This window comes from Trichomonas vaginalis, chromosome V (genome assembly GCF_026262505.1).
Source record: "Trichomonas vaginalis G3 chromosome V, whole genome shotgun sequence".
NCBI classification, from domain to species: Eukaryota; Parabasalia; order Trichomonadida; family Trichomonadidae; genus Trichomonas; species Trichomonas vaginalis.
Genome location: NC_067207.1, coordinates 12,076,838 through 12,091,805, shown reverse-complemented (window position 1 = coordinate 12,091,805; position 14,968 = coordinate 12,076,838). Strand labels below are relative to the sequence as shown.

The following is a 14,968-nucleotide window of genomic DNA, read 5'->3' as shown; positions in this document are numbered from 1 at the left end:
CGTTCCATTTGACAAAACATACCAAGAAGTCTTGACAAGATTCAACGAATGAAAAAAGAGATGAAAAAACACGGTGAGATCTCACGCACTTCACCCTAAAAATATTTTTCAATAAACTTATTTCAGCACTTTTCCGTAGTCTTAGTTATATGAAGATCAATTCCGAGATATAAAGTCATAAGTACAATGGAATAATAGGTTGCAGTCACCATTTGTTTGTGAACCAAACTTGAAAGTCCAGAGAAACTGTTACTGAGGTGGTTCGTAGAATTTAGAAAGCAAAAGTTCATAAAAATCCTTACCAATACATGAAAAACTCATTGTTGCTTGAACTGAAACTTGCATGACACATAATCATGTTTACGAGGTTCAAACACGTGTTTCCTATAAACTGTCAAAATCTGCTGGTGCGAAGTATAAATTGAAATGGACCACTCTCGTGGTTAATGGTTTCGTTCTGGTTTAGTAACGAAGAAATTGTGCCCAAGAACTGTCTACTCCCCAAGAGTAAAAACTCGTATCTCTTGGACCCCGTCTAATTTCAATCTTTTGAAAATGAACGGATGAGTTCAATGTCTTTCATATTCTAGTTTCAGATAGTAAGTTTTCCATTTAGTAAAGAGTCTATTTTTCCTTGAAATTCCCAATATATGTTGTTCATTTGGTTGAAAGCATTTAGAGTTTTCTCAAACTTTCGTTCTGAACGAACTGTAAAGATTCTCATTTCGTCAAATTGCTGTCTATTAGACATGCAGAACTTAAACTGGCCCATTAAAATATACTGCGAACATAAATGCCGTAGTTCTATTTGAAAAACAAAACTCTTCTAAATCGCTATTGCCTTTGCATCTGAAGACTTTGAAGCCAACGAATTGGATTACGTCAAACCCTGTATGTTCGGATGAAAGATTTCTTCATCTGAAATATCTGTCCTATCAGATTTGTAAGAGTATGAGTCTGGAACGGTTTTGTATCTCCTACTTTTGTTCCTTTGTTTATCAGCCTGAAAGCATTTAATTATATTAAAAAATGATAGTTGGTGTTTAAAATGGTATGCCATATAGCTTCTGAATTGTTTAAGAAGTCAATTTGCAACGTTTTTCCATGCTGTATCTCTAGTGTTTCATAAGCATAGCCCGCCTTAGTAAAATATACTTGTAATTTCCTATAGTTTACGCCGGTATAAAAGTAGAAAGATCTTGCTTCTTCGCTAATAGATAATAACTCAAACGTATGCTGCCAATAGTCTGTAATTTCATATTGGTTTCATCTTCTAGTTCGTCGGACAGAATCGAAATACAATATTCCAAATTGTGCCTTTGTTCTCTATGTTTTTCAAAACAAGTGACCCAACGTAGTTTGTCAACGTTATTGTCGTTTCTTATACGGTGTTATATGTCTACAAAAGGTATATGTTAGGATTCATTATTAAAAGTGAGGTGCAAATGACAACATGTTTAAGATAGTGTTTTCCACCCATCTTCATAACAGGCATATTCCGTTATTGCTTCCATTCGCTTAAAACTCGTTTCGTCTTTTTTTGTTTTGACTTCAATGACTCGACAACAGTGAATTTTCCATATTTCGCTCATCTAAGCAACAAGTTTCGCCAACGAGTCTTGCTCCAACAAACTCAGCGTACATTTCAAATAAAATATAAAAAAAGTCACTTTTTAAAAATAAATTTTACTTCATGCAACTGCCTCACTAACATCGAAAGGCATGTGTCCATAAACGTTCTATCTTCTAACCTCTGCTAGTGCTGTTTTGGATAATGTGGCACGCTGCTGTTACTTCCAAAATCATTTTCGTATGCGAAGACCAGCCCATGTTTGTCACCTAGACTTTATGGGTCTTCCCTTCTTATATTTAAATTCTTCGAAACTCTCCAACCATATCTTTGCAACTCTGCTTTTATTCTAGCAGATTTTCTACCATTCTAATGGGGATTTTTAATAAAAAAAAAAATATTGTTTTTTCTTACTTTACATAACCACCTTGCTGCCATAAGTTTTGACTGCCAAACTCTCATACCAGCTAATGAGTCTGACTGTTTATTTGTAAAACTAACCTTGGGTTTTGGTTCTTATGCTCAGTTTCTTGCTGTTTTTCTTCTTCTATCGTTTTTCGTGCACTTTTCGTCCTCTGAGCTTATCCCCACCTGCAGAAACAGTTGTGTCGTCAACATCTTCATTAAATATGATTATGCCATTTGATTTTTGTTTTCCTTTCAACTTTTTGTGTTTTTTTGTGTAAAGTTTTAAGAATATTTCGACTCTAAAGTCAATGAGATGTTCTATAATGAACTGTTGGTCAGTCCTGAAGGTAAACTTTTTCCATCTTTGTCTCTGCGCTCCTTCAGACTTCAAATATTTATTTGTGAGAGCTCTTGTTTTATTTGAGATACTAGCCGTTCTCATTTCTATGAAAAATGACTTATAAGTAGGTTGTATTTCCAGACCTGGCACTTTCTATTATTGAATTTTTCTCTTCATGCTGTAAGTTCTTGACAGGTTTCGAATTGGTTCTGAACTTTTGTTTGTGGTGTCAATCTACCGTTTTCAACTTCTTCGGTCATTCATCTCCGTAAAAAAATTTTAGTTTTGCGTTTGTTTTTCAACTTGGTTGTTATAGGTTTTTAATCGGTCTAAAACTTTCCTGAGGTTATAGGAAGAACTTGACAAACACGTTGTGATAATGCTGGAAGTCGGACAAATCCATCTTGAACCGCATTTTGTCTCAATGCTGTACTTGTATCATTCAATCTCAGCTAAAAAACTGTTACTTCCTCACGTTTGAGGCGGGTTGCGGTCGTATGTTACCCACTGTTGCTGCATGGTGTATATCTCTGTTAAAGAATCTTTCACCTTGCGGTCCATTATAGGTCCTCTTGGTTATAGTAGTCATTTGCTTTGTTATAATAGTTCCTGCTTGTCGTTCCTACATGTACACCTCCATCCTTTGAACTTTCCTCTTGTTTCAGGATTTGGAAAAGATGTGGCTGCATCTCGCTGCTACAGTCCCAACCTTTCTGTAACACTGTATAATAGGTTTGTGCTTTCTCTTGTATATACTAATTACTCAAAATCTTCTGTCCAACTCAATATACACCTCTGGCTATTGTTGCCCACTGCGGGCAAAAATCTGGATGCAACTCCTCGCTAATGCGGCCAAATAAACCCATTTCTTATGGGTTAAAAATGACGAAATCCAGACAAGAACGCCTCTGCTTTCTAAGGCCAACAAAAAAAGCACTCATGATAAAATCTTTAGTTCAACACCAAATGCTTGGTTTATGGATATCTTGACGAAAACATTCGAGGTATAGAGAGATGGACCTCCATACTCGCCTAATATTTGTCGGTCAAGAACACAAGATACTGTGAAGCCATACCATTACAGTCCAAAATATTTTAGATGTGAAAACTGCTTTGACAGATATCGTTGACAAATACCCATCCAAATAAAACTGACTCTGACTTTGAAAGTTCTTTCAAATCAATGCATGTAAAAACTATCTGCGTTCAAGAAAATGCTTACAAGCCAATATTTCATTGTCGACCAAAACCATTCTGCTTTGGTTCATTGACGGTTGCTATAAAAATGTTAATGAGACTTAATACCAACCACAAGGTGGTGGAAGCAAATGAAATGTCATGATGACGACAATATAGACACTTCTCCTAGGAAAGGATGAGACAATTTTAAATATTTACAATAGCCGATAAAACAAAAAGTTGGGAAAACACTCCACCGAAGAATATGCAAAAAAACAATCCTCTGACTTACGAGAAAGATATATATTTAATAATTAATAGTCAAACAAGAGAGCAAACAAAAAGAAGTCCGGCTTCCAACACTCAGAAGTGACAAAGTTAAAAATAATAGAAAATACCTAAACGCGAGCCCATATGAAAAACATTTGACTATGACAACAATGGAACTGCCGACAGTATCTCACGTTCGTTTCGTTAAAAATAAATGAAAGTATAGCAAAGAATATTTATGAATTTTAGGGCAACAACATGCAAAATGTACACATTGCAGCAGGATAAACACTACTTTTCAGACCTTCGTTTCAAACGTTGTCAATAGTTCAAGGGTATACTTTCAAAGACAGTTCCTAACAATATAAGACAACCCGAGAATATGCTAAAGAAGTTAAAATGACGCAGTAATGCATTTCCTTATACATGTGAAACTGTCATGTTAAGTGCAGTAGTCATTACTCTGTCCCGTTGTTTGTGGTATATCCGAAACGGCGATCGTGTTATTGCTGTGTATCGCCCTCCCTCAGTTATACTCAGTACAATTTATGGCAAAACTGAACGTTGTCTTTAACATCATATCCATTTACCTTTTGTCATTGCTTGCCCAATCCCAATATCTTATGCGCTATGCCACCTGCTGAAGATTACGTTAAAGTCATAGTGTGACTATTGCGGTAAATTTCACCTCTAAATTTTTACTTCCTCCTGTTTCCTTTGAAGAGTTTGCACAATACAAAAACACTGTCAACTATTTTTCCCGACGTAACCGAAACCCGATACTGTTGCTCTGGATTTTGATTGAGTCGATTGAGTTAAATAATAGAGCCATATAGAAGTAATGGTTTGTAAGTATTTCTGTCTTATGTTGAAGCTCTTTTGTCGTGGCTTTTTGTCATAGTAATCTGAGAGCATTGAATTTATAATGATTATGTCATCCTTCAACGACATATAACATCTTTACATTCTAATGTTTCATCTATCGTCGTTATGCGTCTCCAGATGTTAACTTGTGGGAAAGTTAGCAGGTTTACAATATATAAACATACCCCACCAGTTTCTATACAACCTCCTCAATACTTCTATAAGGCACCAGTTGCTAAAAATTGTATGTAATGTTCTCATCTGCTTTCTCTTCAACCTAAGTTTTAAGTCTTATTTCAGATAATAGAATAGAGCCAACGACTTTTCCTGTTTAAGTTCTTGTAATTATGTAATATTTGCAATGTAAGACTTCTTTCATCCGTAATGAGACGTAAATGATTTGTCATGATTCATTCGAAATGTTGTCAAAACTTTCTTCGTACATGCTTTTGTCAAGATTCTTCATCGTAATGAGCGCCGCTAAATGATTATGTCAATATCATCGTAAATGTTTTGTCAATAACTCACGTAATGAACCCAATGTTTTGTCATGATTCATACGTAAATGTTTGTCAAAACTTTCATTCGTATCCATGCAAACGTACATAGTTTGTCAAAGATCTTCTTCGTGTAAATGTTTTGTCATATTTCTCGCTAATGTTTTGTCAACAACTGCCTTTAAATGTTTTGTTCCAACAAATGGAACTTAATAAGTTTTGTTCAAGACTTCTCGTATATTGAGTGTGTAAAGGACCAAAAATTATAATTTAAGTGTTTAGAAGGTTAGATCTTAACCTTGTTTCTACCCCCATTTCTACCCTCTTGAATTTTCATGAATTTTCCGCGAAAATAAAATAAAGTTAGTTTATTTATTTTTTAATTTTGTATAAAAGATATGAAGTTATCAACAATCGGCACAACCCAGCAATTACAAAACACAACTGAATCCACACAAAAAACTTTTGATCATGAAATCCAAATCTATGTTTAGTAGAGATGGAAAGTTCATTCTTCTTTCATTTTATACTTTCCCGAAAACAAAATCCGAAGATTAAAGCAAGAACTTTTAACAAGTTAATTCTAGAGTGTAAGTGCGAAAGATGACAGACAAAGATCGAACAGTATCTTTATGAAAGGAGGACATCATGGACACCATCTTCCTAAACTGCCTGAAATCCCAACAACAAAAAACTCACTATTCTCTGAATTCGACGAAAATGAATAGTCAGCAAGCAACTGACTCAGTCAGAATAAAGAAAGTTCATACGAAATGGTAAACTAATGAGTTTCTAGGATTGTCATTGAGCACCATAAGGTTATAGTGACAAGATTGCGACATGGGTTATAAGAATTTTCTGACATTTATTATAAAGTCTGAAGAATTTAAGACCTAACGAACAACCTTTGTTTCGTAGTTGCTGAATGTGTTATGCAGATAAGAGATAAAGATAGAGAAGGCAAAAGTAATGGAACACAAATAAGACCCGCTATGTTTGAGATGAAGAGCAATTGACGCTTAGTTTGTTTTAGCAGGAAGGTTTTCAGATATACGCAAAAATGAACTCCGCAATGTTCTACAATGTAAAGCAGCAATGAAGGAAATATAACTACTCCGTCAAAGAATAGAAAAGAATGAGAACGACTATGCAGACTTTAAAGAAAGAAGCAGAAAGCCAGAGAAAATAAAATGGACATTGTTAGAATTTCTGAACAAAAAACTATTCAACGCGAGTTTCCTTCTATCTTGATGCAAGAAGAAATATAAAGAACTTTCGGCATAGTTAAAACAATTCGATGTACTAAAAGAAGAAATAGAAGCTACAAAACTGTTTAGAGTTCAAATTCATACACGTTTAACCATGTAAAACCGTAGTAAAATAACTGGGGTAGAAAAAGGTAAGAAACAGGTGTAGATCTACCTCTACCTAAAATCATTATTTTTGCTGAATTCAGCAACAAAATTCTGAGTAAAATAATTTTTAGGGCTTGGTGTCAAACCGTTGAGTTTTCACTAAAATTTAAAAAAAATAACGTTTACCATGTAAAACGCTTATAAAATAACTGGGGTAGAAAAGAAGGTGAGAAATAGGTTAGATCTACCTCTACCCTAAACATTATTTTTGTCCTGATTTTACGCTTCATTACGATGAAAGGAAGTCTGACAAAACCATATACGTTCATGTTTGACAAAACATTTACGAAGAAGTCTTGACAAAACATATAGTTCTTTATTACGATTGAAGAAGGTCTTGACAAAAACAATTTTACGAAGAAGTCTTGACAAAACATGTACGAAGAAGTCTTGACAAAACATGTACGATGAAATCATGAAAATTCATGAGTGAAGAAAATGAGGGTTGAGAAAACAGGTGAGATCTTAACCTTCTACCCTAAAACATTTTATTTTTGCTGAATTCAGCAAACAGAAATTCTGAGTAAAATGGCTATGCTTTGCTTCCCTCGGAAAAACCGAGAGAAAGAGATTCCGTACGAAAATACAGTGCAAGGAACAGCGAGTAGGTAAAAAAACCTAGCGCCAAACTCTATGAAAATCATGAGTTTCCTTAAGACAGAAAAAATAAAGTTAGTTTTATTTTTTATTTATTTTTTTTTTTGTATGTAAAGACAGATATGTCAACAACAGAGAACACAACAACATCTATCGTCATTGAAGCCATAAATGAAGAATATGAGTCATCAGTTTAACAAACAACTCCGTCTCATTCGTTCGGTCAAAGACGATATGTACCAAATGCAAAGTATTTTGACAGCATGTTTTGCTCCAGATACCCAAACAGCAGACACTTTGGTTAAACCAAAGCACACAAGAATTTTGAGAAAATTTCTCAAGACCGACCTTTTATCGGCCATGCCTAAAAACATGAAAATCGTAAAAATTTGCCATAAATTTAAGAGGATATTATGTACATAGACTTTTGTAAAAATGCAGTTGCATGTGGCTTCTCCTCGTTATGCATTGGAATTTTACAGACTTCTTGACGAAATTCATAGACAAGAACGTGCAGAGATTGAAAAGAAACTTCAAGCAAAAGATGAAGTCATTTGAAGCAAGAAGAGCAAAAGCATTCAGAAAGAATACCACGTTCGGTACCAAAGGAAAGGAAAAGAACTATAAGTATATGATTTATACTGAAGAGTTGGAAAATGAAGAAGAAGAGATATGGTTATGTTGCATTTAGTCAGAAGAAACAACAAAAGCTTTTACGACCTTGCTAGAATTTACAAATCTGACAGAAATTGGTTCTATCGCGAAAACTTACGATTTCAATGACCCACAATGAAGATGTGAAACAAATAGTTCAAGATACGTTACCTCAAACACACTTATGATATAAAGGTTGTACAATACTTACTTCAAAGAAGTACTTCTGCTACAGAAAGGAAAAATAACAGAGTATTTTTGACAACTTCAAACAAGTAGAGTAAATGCACTCTTTATTTTTACGCTTGACTTCAGATGGCTCAAGTAGCTATATAGGTAAATTGCCTCGTCAAATCCTTTCTTGGCATTCCGAGTCCTTCCATTCCACAGGATTTCCTTCCACAGAATTCATTCCACGAGATGCTTTCCATCCGACAGGAAAAAATTTCTCCGACAGGAAAACTCTTCCTCCGACAGGAAAAAATTTTCCTTCCGACAGGCAAAAATTTTTCTGGTTTGTTCGTCCGTAAACCATTCAAATTTTCGAAAATTGAGAACTTTTTGGTCGAATCATTTTCTCCAGATATCGAAGAAATTTTGAGCCTTCACAGGAAAATTTCCTTCCACAGGACACAAACGGATGACTGACGTTCCTCTTCCTGAATGCCTTCCAAAGCCAGAAGAACCGACAACCCAGCACCACAACAGACACTTACTAAGACTAAACCTTTATTTTTCAAGCTTGACTTTTTACAATTTGAACTTTGTTTGCGTAGATATGAATTCTGAAAGAAGTATGAGGGTCTTGTATGATTTTACTTCTCCCATAGTTCATATCTGTCAAACTTACCTGCATGGACTCTTTCATAAGTTCCATGAAATCGTCTTCGGACAAATCCGGGGAAAAGTACAATGTCAGTAAGTATTCTTTTAACATCCTTACTTAAACTCTTTGCTGTCTGTACACAAATGACAACTGAGATGTTAAAGTGTCTGAGCTTCTTAAGAATTCGACACATTCTTGTTCTCTTTCTTTAACAAAGGATGAGAAGCAAAGTCATCTAAGATAAGAAGACATCTATGAGGGTAAGTCTTCCAATCGTAAGATTGCAATTTCTTCGAAATGTATTCTATCTCTTTCTGTTTGTTTCTGAAGTGTTTTCTTCTCTAATATTCTCTGCATTTCCTCATTGGGTCTTTAAACTTAGAAATTATATACTCATTTATAGCATTATACTTCAAACTCTTCTTTGGTACTTCTTTATCCAATCTAACAACTCAGTATCCTTATACATACTAACTTAGACTTCTTTATAATATCTTTGAACGAATTGACGGTTTGGTCAAATTGACCAGAAGTACTACAAATGACAACTAACTCATAGAATGGGTTCTTCTCATCTAGTTCTTGTTGTTGTGCAGCCATTTTAAGATAAGTGAAATCTTACCCGACCCAGGTGGTGCAATTAGACCTGTTATACCATTCTGAGCAAAATAAGAACTTGTCATGTATAGGCTTTATCTGAGCATTTTCTAACTTCTCTTGTTCTTGTTTAAAACATTCTCAAATTTTTGTCAATGTCAGCAAAACTTTTTTCTTACATATTTTTAGAAAAATTTAAAATTTTTATCTTCTTTAGAAAAATGTCTAGCGATTTCGCTATCTATATTCGAGACAAGCTTTTCGACAGCAAAACATCTGTCGACCATAAAATCTTACATAGTGTAAACAAGAAAGGTGAATTTGTTCTAAAGTTCTTTTCTGGGAATATGACAAGAACCATAAAACATTAGCAGAGCAGTCTTAAAATTTGTCAATGACAGACTTGTTGACAGAGATGACACCGATTGGAAAGATGAAGTCCAACAAAAGTTCTTAGAATGCAAAGAAGACACATGCGCTGTTCTTGAAGATGAAATAGAAAACAGAATAGAATGAGCTATTAAAGGACAAAGAACTTTTACATAAATATAGTTGCGCCAAATTTGACATAACTCCACCAGAAAAGAAAGAAGAAAGAAGAAAAGAAAGAAAAGAAAGTAGAAGAAGAAGAGAAGAAAGAACCTGAACCAGTTCCAGAGAAAAAAAGAAATTTGACATGTAAAAATAAAATTTTATTTTTAGAACATTTCTGGTCAATGTCAATGTTCTCTTCCTCTTTAGGAGTAAACACTGGCTTAGACTCTAAAAATCTTTTTACCCAATTTACCTTGAACTTCAACTATCTTAGACTCATAATATTCATAGTCGTCTCTGCTTTCTTTGGTTCATAAGGTTATAACAAGTTTGTATGCTTTGCCTTCTTTAAGGTTTGAAACCTTCTGTCAAAACTTTCTTTGACTGCTAACAAACCTTCTATGTCTAAGTCTTCAAATTTCGCACCATTTTTAGTCACAATAGCAAACTTAACTGGTTTCGATGTTCCAACTTTGCTGAATGAAGACTTTTCAAAATGGTAGAAGTAAACATTCAAATATTGTGAATGGGTCTAGTTCTTCTTTAAGTCCTGACATGTACTTATTTACTGAGATGAATGCCATCTTTTTTCTATCGGATAAAAAAAATATTTTTTTTAAAATTTACTCATAAAAATTTTTCTTGTATATACACCATTCTGTACGTCTAAAAGACTTTTGACATTTGCCAAGAATGTTCGTTTAGACGCTGTCATATAACCATATTCTTGACAATATTGTTTATACGAATCGTACAATGACCTTTCATCTAATGACACAAAGTCAGTTTCATCTATGAACAGTTCATATACACTCTTGTTTGCTTCTAACAATGTTTGTCTCTCTTCGGTATGTGGAATTTGTCTTGGATTGAACTTTGAAATATCTAATGTCATAAAAGTATGAGAACAAGTGGTTGTAAAAAGTCAGATGTCAAAGTTTCTGCTAAGTCGTCAAAATATTCTGTATCTTGCATATGAGAATCTGACGTTCTGACAACTACATATCTTCTGTCAGAACTTTCTAACTTCATCGGAACAGCATTGTTTGAAACCATAATGAAGTTTGCAACATTTTCACAAACTCTTTGGTCTTTATACTTTCTTTTCAACAACTCCAACTTGTCTGTTATAAGACTCTTCAAAGCATCTGAGTTCAAAACTTTTGTGTATCTATACTTTGAAGTTCATTGCAAACTATAAGTTTCATATTCTCTATTGAGGAGTTAAACTTGCCACAGATGTTTTCTAAGTTTGTCATATTCGGGTTCGAATAGCCCTCTAACAGTTTGCACAAAATATCTGTAAAGAATGTGTTCTTACCAGTTCCTTGTTTTCCAATTATAATGAGAGCAGTTTCATTTTAGCACTTGGATGTTGTAAGATGTTTGCAAACCAACATAAGATATACTCATAGACTCTTTCGTTTCCATTGCATATAATTTCTTTGACATGGTCTAACCAAGCTTCTATAATATTTTCTTTCCATTCTACTTGTTCATATTTATATCCAGTGAAGATAGAATAGAAGTTTGGAGAAGGTGTATAGAACTTTATACCTCGAACTGAAAAATCTTCTAACTTTGACAATAAGATATCCCAAGCATCTAACATCTTCATGCCAACTTGTACGACTTTTATTTTCTTAAGTTTCTGTCTACATTCTTGTTCTGAAACTATTGTCGCTTTAGGTTTGTTAAAGACTACATCCCATTCTTTCATAACATAACATTCTGGGCAGAGTCGACATAAATGACTAAACGTTTCAAATTCTCGACTGTTGTTATAGTCTCGAAATGGACACATATTTCTGAATGCTTGGAAGTCATAAAAATCTGAAACATCTATTCTGTACATTTTTATAAAAATAAAAAAAATATTTTTTATTCTTGACTTTGTTGTTGCATTTGTTGCATTTGTTGTTCTTGAGCTATTTGTTGTTGAAGTTGTTCTTGTAATACAATACTTTCACCAGTTGCATCTTCCAATTCGAAACTTTCTGCCGTCATTGACAAATACATAGGACATAAAAGTTTTACAGGAACAAAGTTTGCGTCAACTAATGTCAACGTTATACTTGCCAAAGTGTTTGAGTTCACTAAGGTTGAAAATTCTGCATTCGAATGAACAATAGGCAAACCAGCAGAGAAAGTATTGTTTATACGCATAAGTATCTTTTGGTCATAATAGTTTCTGTCGACATTCGAATAACACTTTGAACCTAAGTTTGAAACAATATATAAGATTGGTGTGCTTAATGTCAATGGAATAGACATTCCTTGTATGACACCTTTTCCTGTTATAGGAAACTGTTGTAGTAAAAACCAGAATAAGTTTTGTATTATAGCTCATATCGTTTATAGTAAACTCAGTCGGACATCCAAACATAATGAAACCTGCTCTAGTTGCAGCACATGTTACACCCGTACTTAAAGTATTAAATAAGTCAACAAAACCTGTTGGTGGTATATCTGAGTAAGTATCTTCAAAGGAGTATTTTTTTACCATTCACAACAATAAAGTCTTCTGGTGTCAAAAGAGCAAAACAGGCTTTAGTCGTCATTGTGTTTAAGGTTAGTTTACAATATCGTCCTTGAGGACTTTGTAAGTTTGTTGTTATAGAATTATATGACTCAGGGTTTTTAGTCGTAATAGTATAAACCATTATATCTTCTGCCATTTACTTAGCAAATAAATTTTAATGAAATGTTGTGGTCGTCAAATATTTTTATGACGTCTGGAAACTATACTTTAAGTTCAACGTTTCACCTCCTTTCATAACGTATATCTTGTCAATGACATTATATGAAACACCACAGCAACTAATGTCGGGTTCTATTTCTTTGATGTTTATATCGTCTGCCTCTGTCAAAAGTTTCAATAGTTCTTTCAAAACTTCATGAGGTGCAATGACATATGAGTTCACTTTTACAGGGTTGTGTTCGACCAAGTTTAACATTATACCTAAAGCTTGACAAATCTTCTCCTGAGTTTGAAGTTTGTCTTTCAGTTGTTGGTAGTCGTTTCGAATATCTGCAACAGAACTTAAGTCTCTGCTAACTTCAGGATATGTTGGTTGTTCTTTTACAGGAACAATTGTTATACATCTTTGTCTTCGTATGGTTTCCCCACTTCAACATCTCTGTCTTTGACATTGACAACAACACTTTGACTGTTTGTTTGAGTTGGTGAATTTAACTTCACATCTGCCACCGCCATTAAACCTTTTGAAACACTCACGCTTCTATTTTTCGGAAATGACATTTTACTTAGAATAAAAAGATGGACGTATTCGAGTATCTCTTCGAATTGAAGCAGAACAAAGTTTACACACACAAACAATACAAATACATTGACAGAATAGTTCTTTATACAAACAATGGTAAATGTTATAGAATAGCAATATTTGCTGAACCAAAATTTTTCATAAAGCAAAGAAAGTTGGTATAACCGAGATGGTGAAAGTTCTTGACGTTGACAAAAATATAACAACAAAACTTACAGATATTTCTAAAGGTAAGTTTATCTTACAATATTATGTCAAAACTGGCGTACTGTCAATATTTGACGGAGAGAAGTCAGTTCAAGAACAACTTACTGACCTGCTGCCAAAATCTGCTCGATGGAAGCTGTCGTTATGCCAATCTGAGGAGCCCCAGCAGGTTTCATCGAACGAATCTTCAAAAGAGCATCTTCCGTGAAAAGTGCTATTGGTTTTGTAAACTTCTTTGCTCTCAGTTCATCTGGACCGTCTCTGTCACCATATATTGTATTTGTACAGTACCAACAGTTGAAATACCACCCATAAAGTCTTCTGAGTCAGCAAATGGAATGCCAAGCCAAAAGTTTGAACGGTCTCCATTTGTATATTGAGTTTTTTGACCTCCTGTATGAGTCCATACTTTCACATATGGCATAATAGAACTTTGTATTTCAGGGTTAATGGTTGTTGTGAAATTGTTGTTAAAGTTCATAGCATCTAATGTCAAGTTGTATGACCTCATATCCTCAACTGTAGAATATTCTTCTCTTGGATAATATTTGCCATCTATGTTTATATGATATTTAATACCGGGGTTGTAGAAACAAGAATAGTCATTTATAGTTCGTCTGAACAGTACAAACATAGTATCTGCATGTTTCATTGCAGTTGTTAAAGCAATATCTGTTCTTGCACCTGGGTCAGCACTTTGGTTTCCAACTTCACCTGCAAAGTCTTTGACAGATATTTGGTGTATAGGGAACATAAGTGGAACTGCAATATATTTGGCAGCTAAAGCATTTGAAATATCTGGGTCCAACATATAGACTGCAAGTCTGCTTTCTATCTCTTGCATTCAAACTTTTCGCATGTGAACTTAACTGGTCCCAAGCAGTTCCAGCAGCATTGAAATAATAGTTTACTTCATTGTTGAAGTTTGAGAAACCAAAGTCTAAGTCAACTTTGTCTTTGCAAAATTCGGCGAATGACGTTTGATTTGTTCCCTTTACGTCTGTAATAGTGAATGGGTCTTGTGTTGGTGCAATGACTAAGTTATTTTGCTTGGAGTAAGTTCGATAGAAATTTTTCCTGCCCAGTTTGGCAAGTATCTTAAAAACCTGAAGATGAGGAAAGATGACAAAGGAACTCTAAGTTTCAGTTTTACTTTAGTGGCAGCAGTTCCATCTGAACCAGAAAGGTTAACATAAACTCCTGGAACGTTAGGGTCAAGTCTTCTTATTTTCTCAATATTTGCATACTGGTCTGTTTGTTCTCTAGCTTGTGGTTGTACTGAGTTTCTCAAAGCGAACCATTCATAGTTTGCCCATGTTACTGTTTGAACTAAGTCAGAGTTAGAATATATCTTATATCCCATGAAAACTTCTGGAGCATATTGGTATCCGACATAGAAAATTCCATTGCAACCTTTCTTGTCAGACAACTTGGCAGAAGGTTTTATTTCAATGTCTTGTTCCACGTATAAGAATGAGTTGTCAATAGAATAATATGAAACCTGTCGCAAGCAATATCTACTGTTGTTGAAGAACCTTCTCCAAACTCACCTACGTTTCCATAAGAAACAGCAGTTGTATATTCGTAAGTTCCAGGAACTATTTCTGACCTTCTAATGGCATTGTCGCATTCGTTATATACCATTCGGAAACATTTCCGTTCATGGCATCCAAAACTGTTGGCGTTATATTCTGAGCGGCGTACATTTCATATGGGTAAAAATATA

At 34.4% G+C, this 14,968-nt stretch overlaps 1 protein-coding gene and 2 pseudogenes across 3 annotated transcripts, besides 1 other annotated feature; all 3 read right to left on the bottom strand.

The window, feature by feature from the left end:
* Nucleotides 1-14,968: part of a mobile genetic element that runs on past both edges of the window.
* On the bottom strand, nucleotides 10,498-11,471 carry TVAGG3_0321580 (annotated as a pseudogene). Its single transcript has one exon. A coding segment is annotated over exon 1 (974 nt).
* Nucleotides 11,633-12,025, bottom strand: TVAGG3_0321570 (uncharacterized protein; the record flags this gene model as incomplete). Its single annotated transcript, XM_051230177.1, has 1 exon — nucleotides 11,633-12,025. The coding sequence occupies one exon, from the start codon at nucleotides 12,023-12,025 to the stop codon at nucleotides 11,633-11,635; it is 393 nt and encodes a 130-aa protein (XP_051099907.1).
* On the bottom strand, nucleotides 13,344-14,948 carry TVAGG3_0321560 (annotated as a pseudogene). Its single transcript has one exon. A coding segment is annotated over exon 1 (1,605 nt).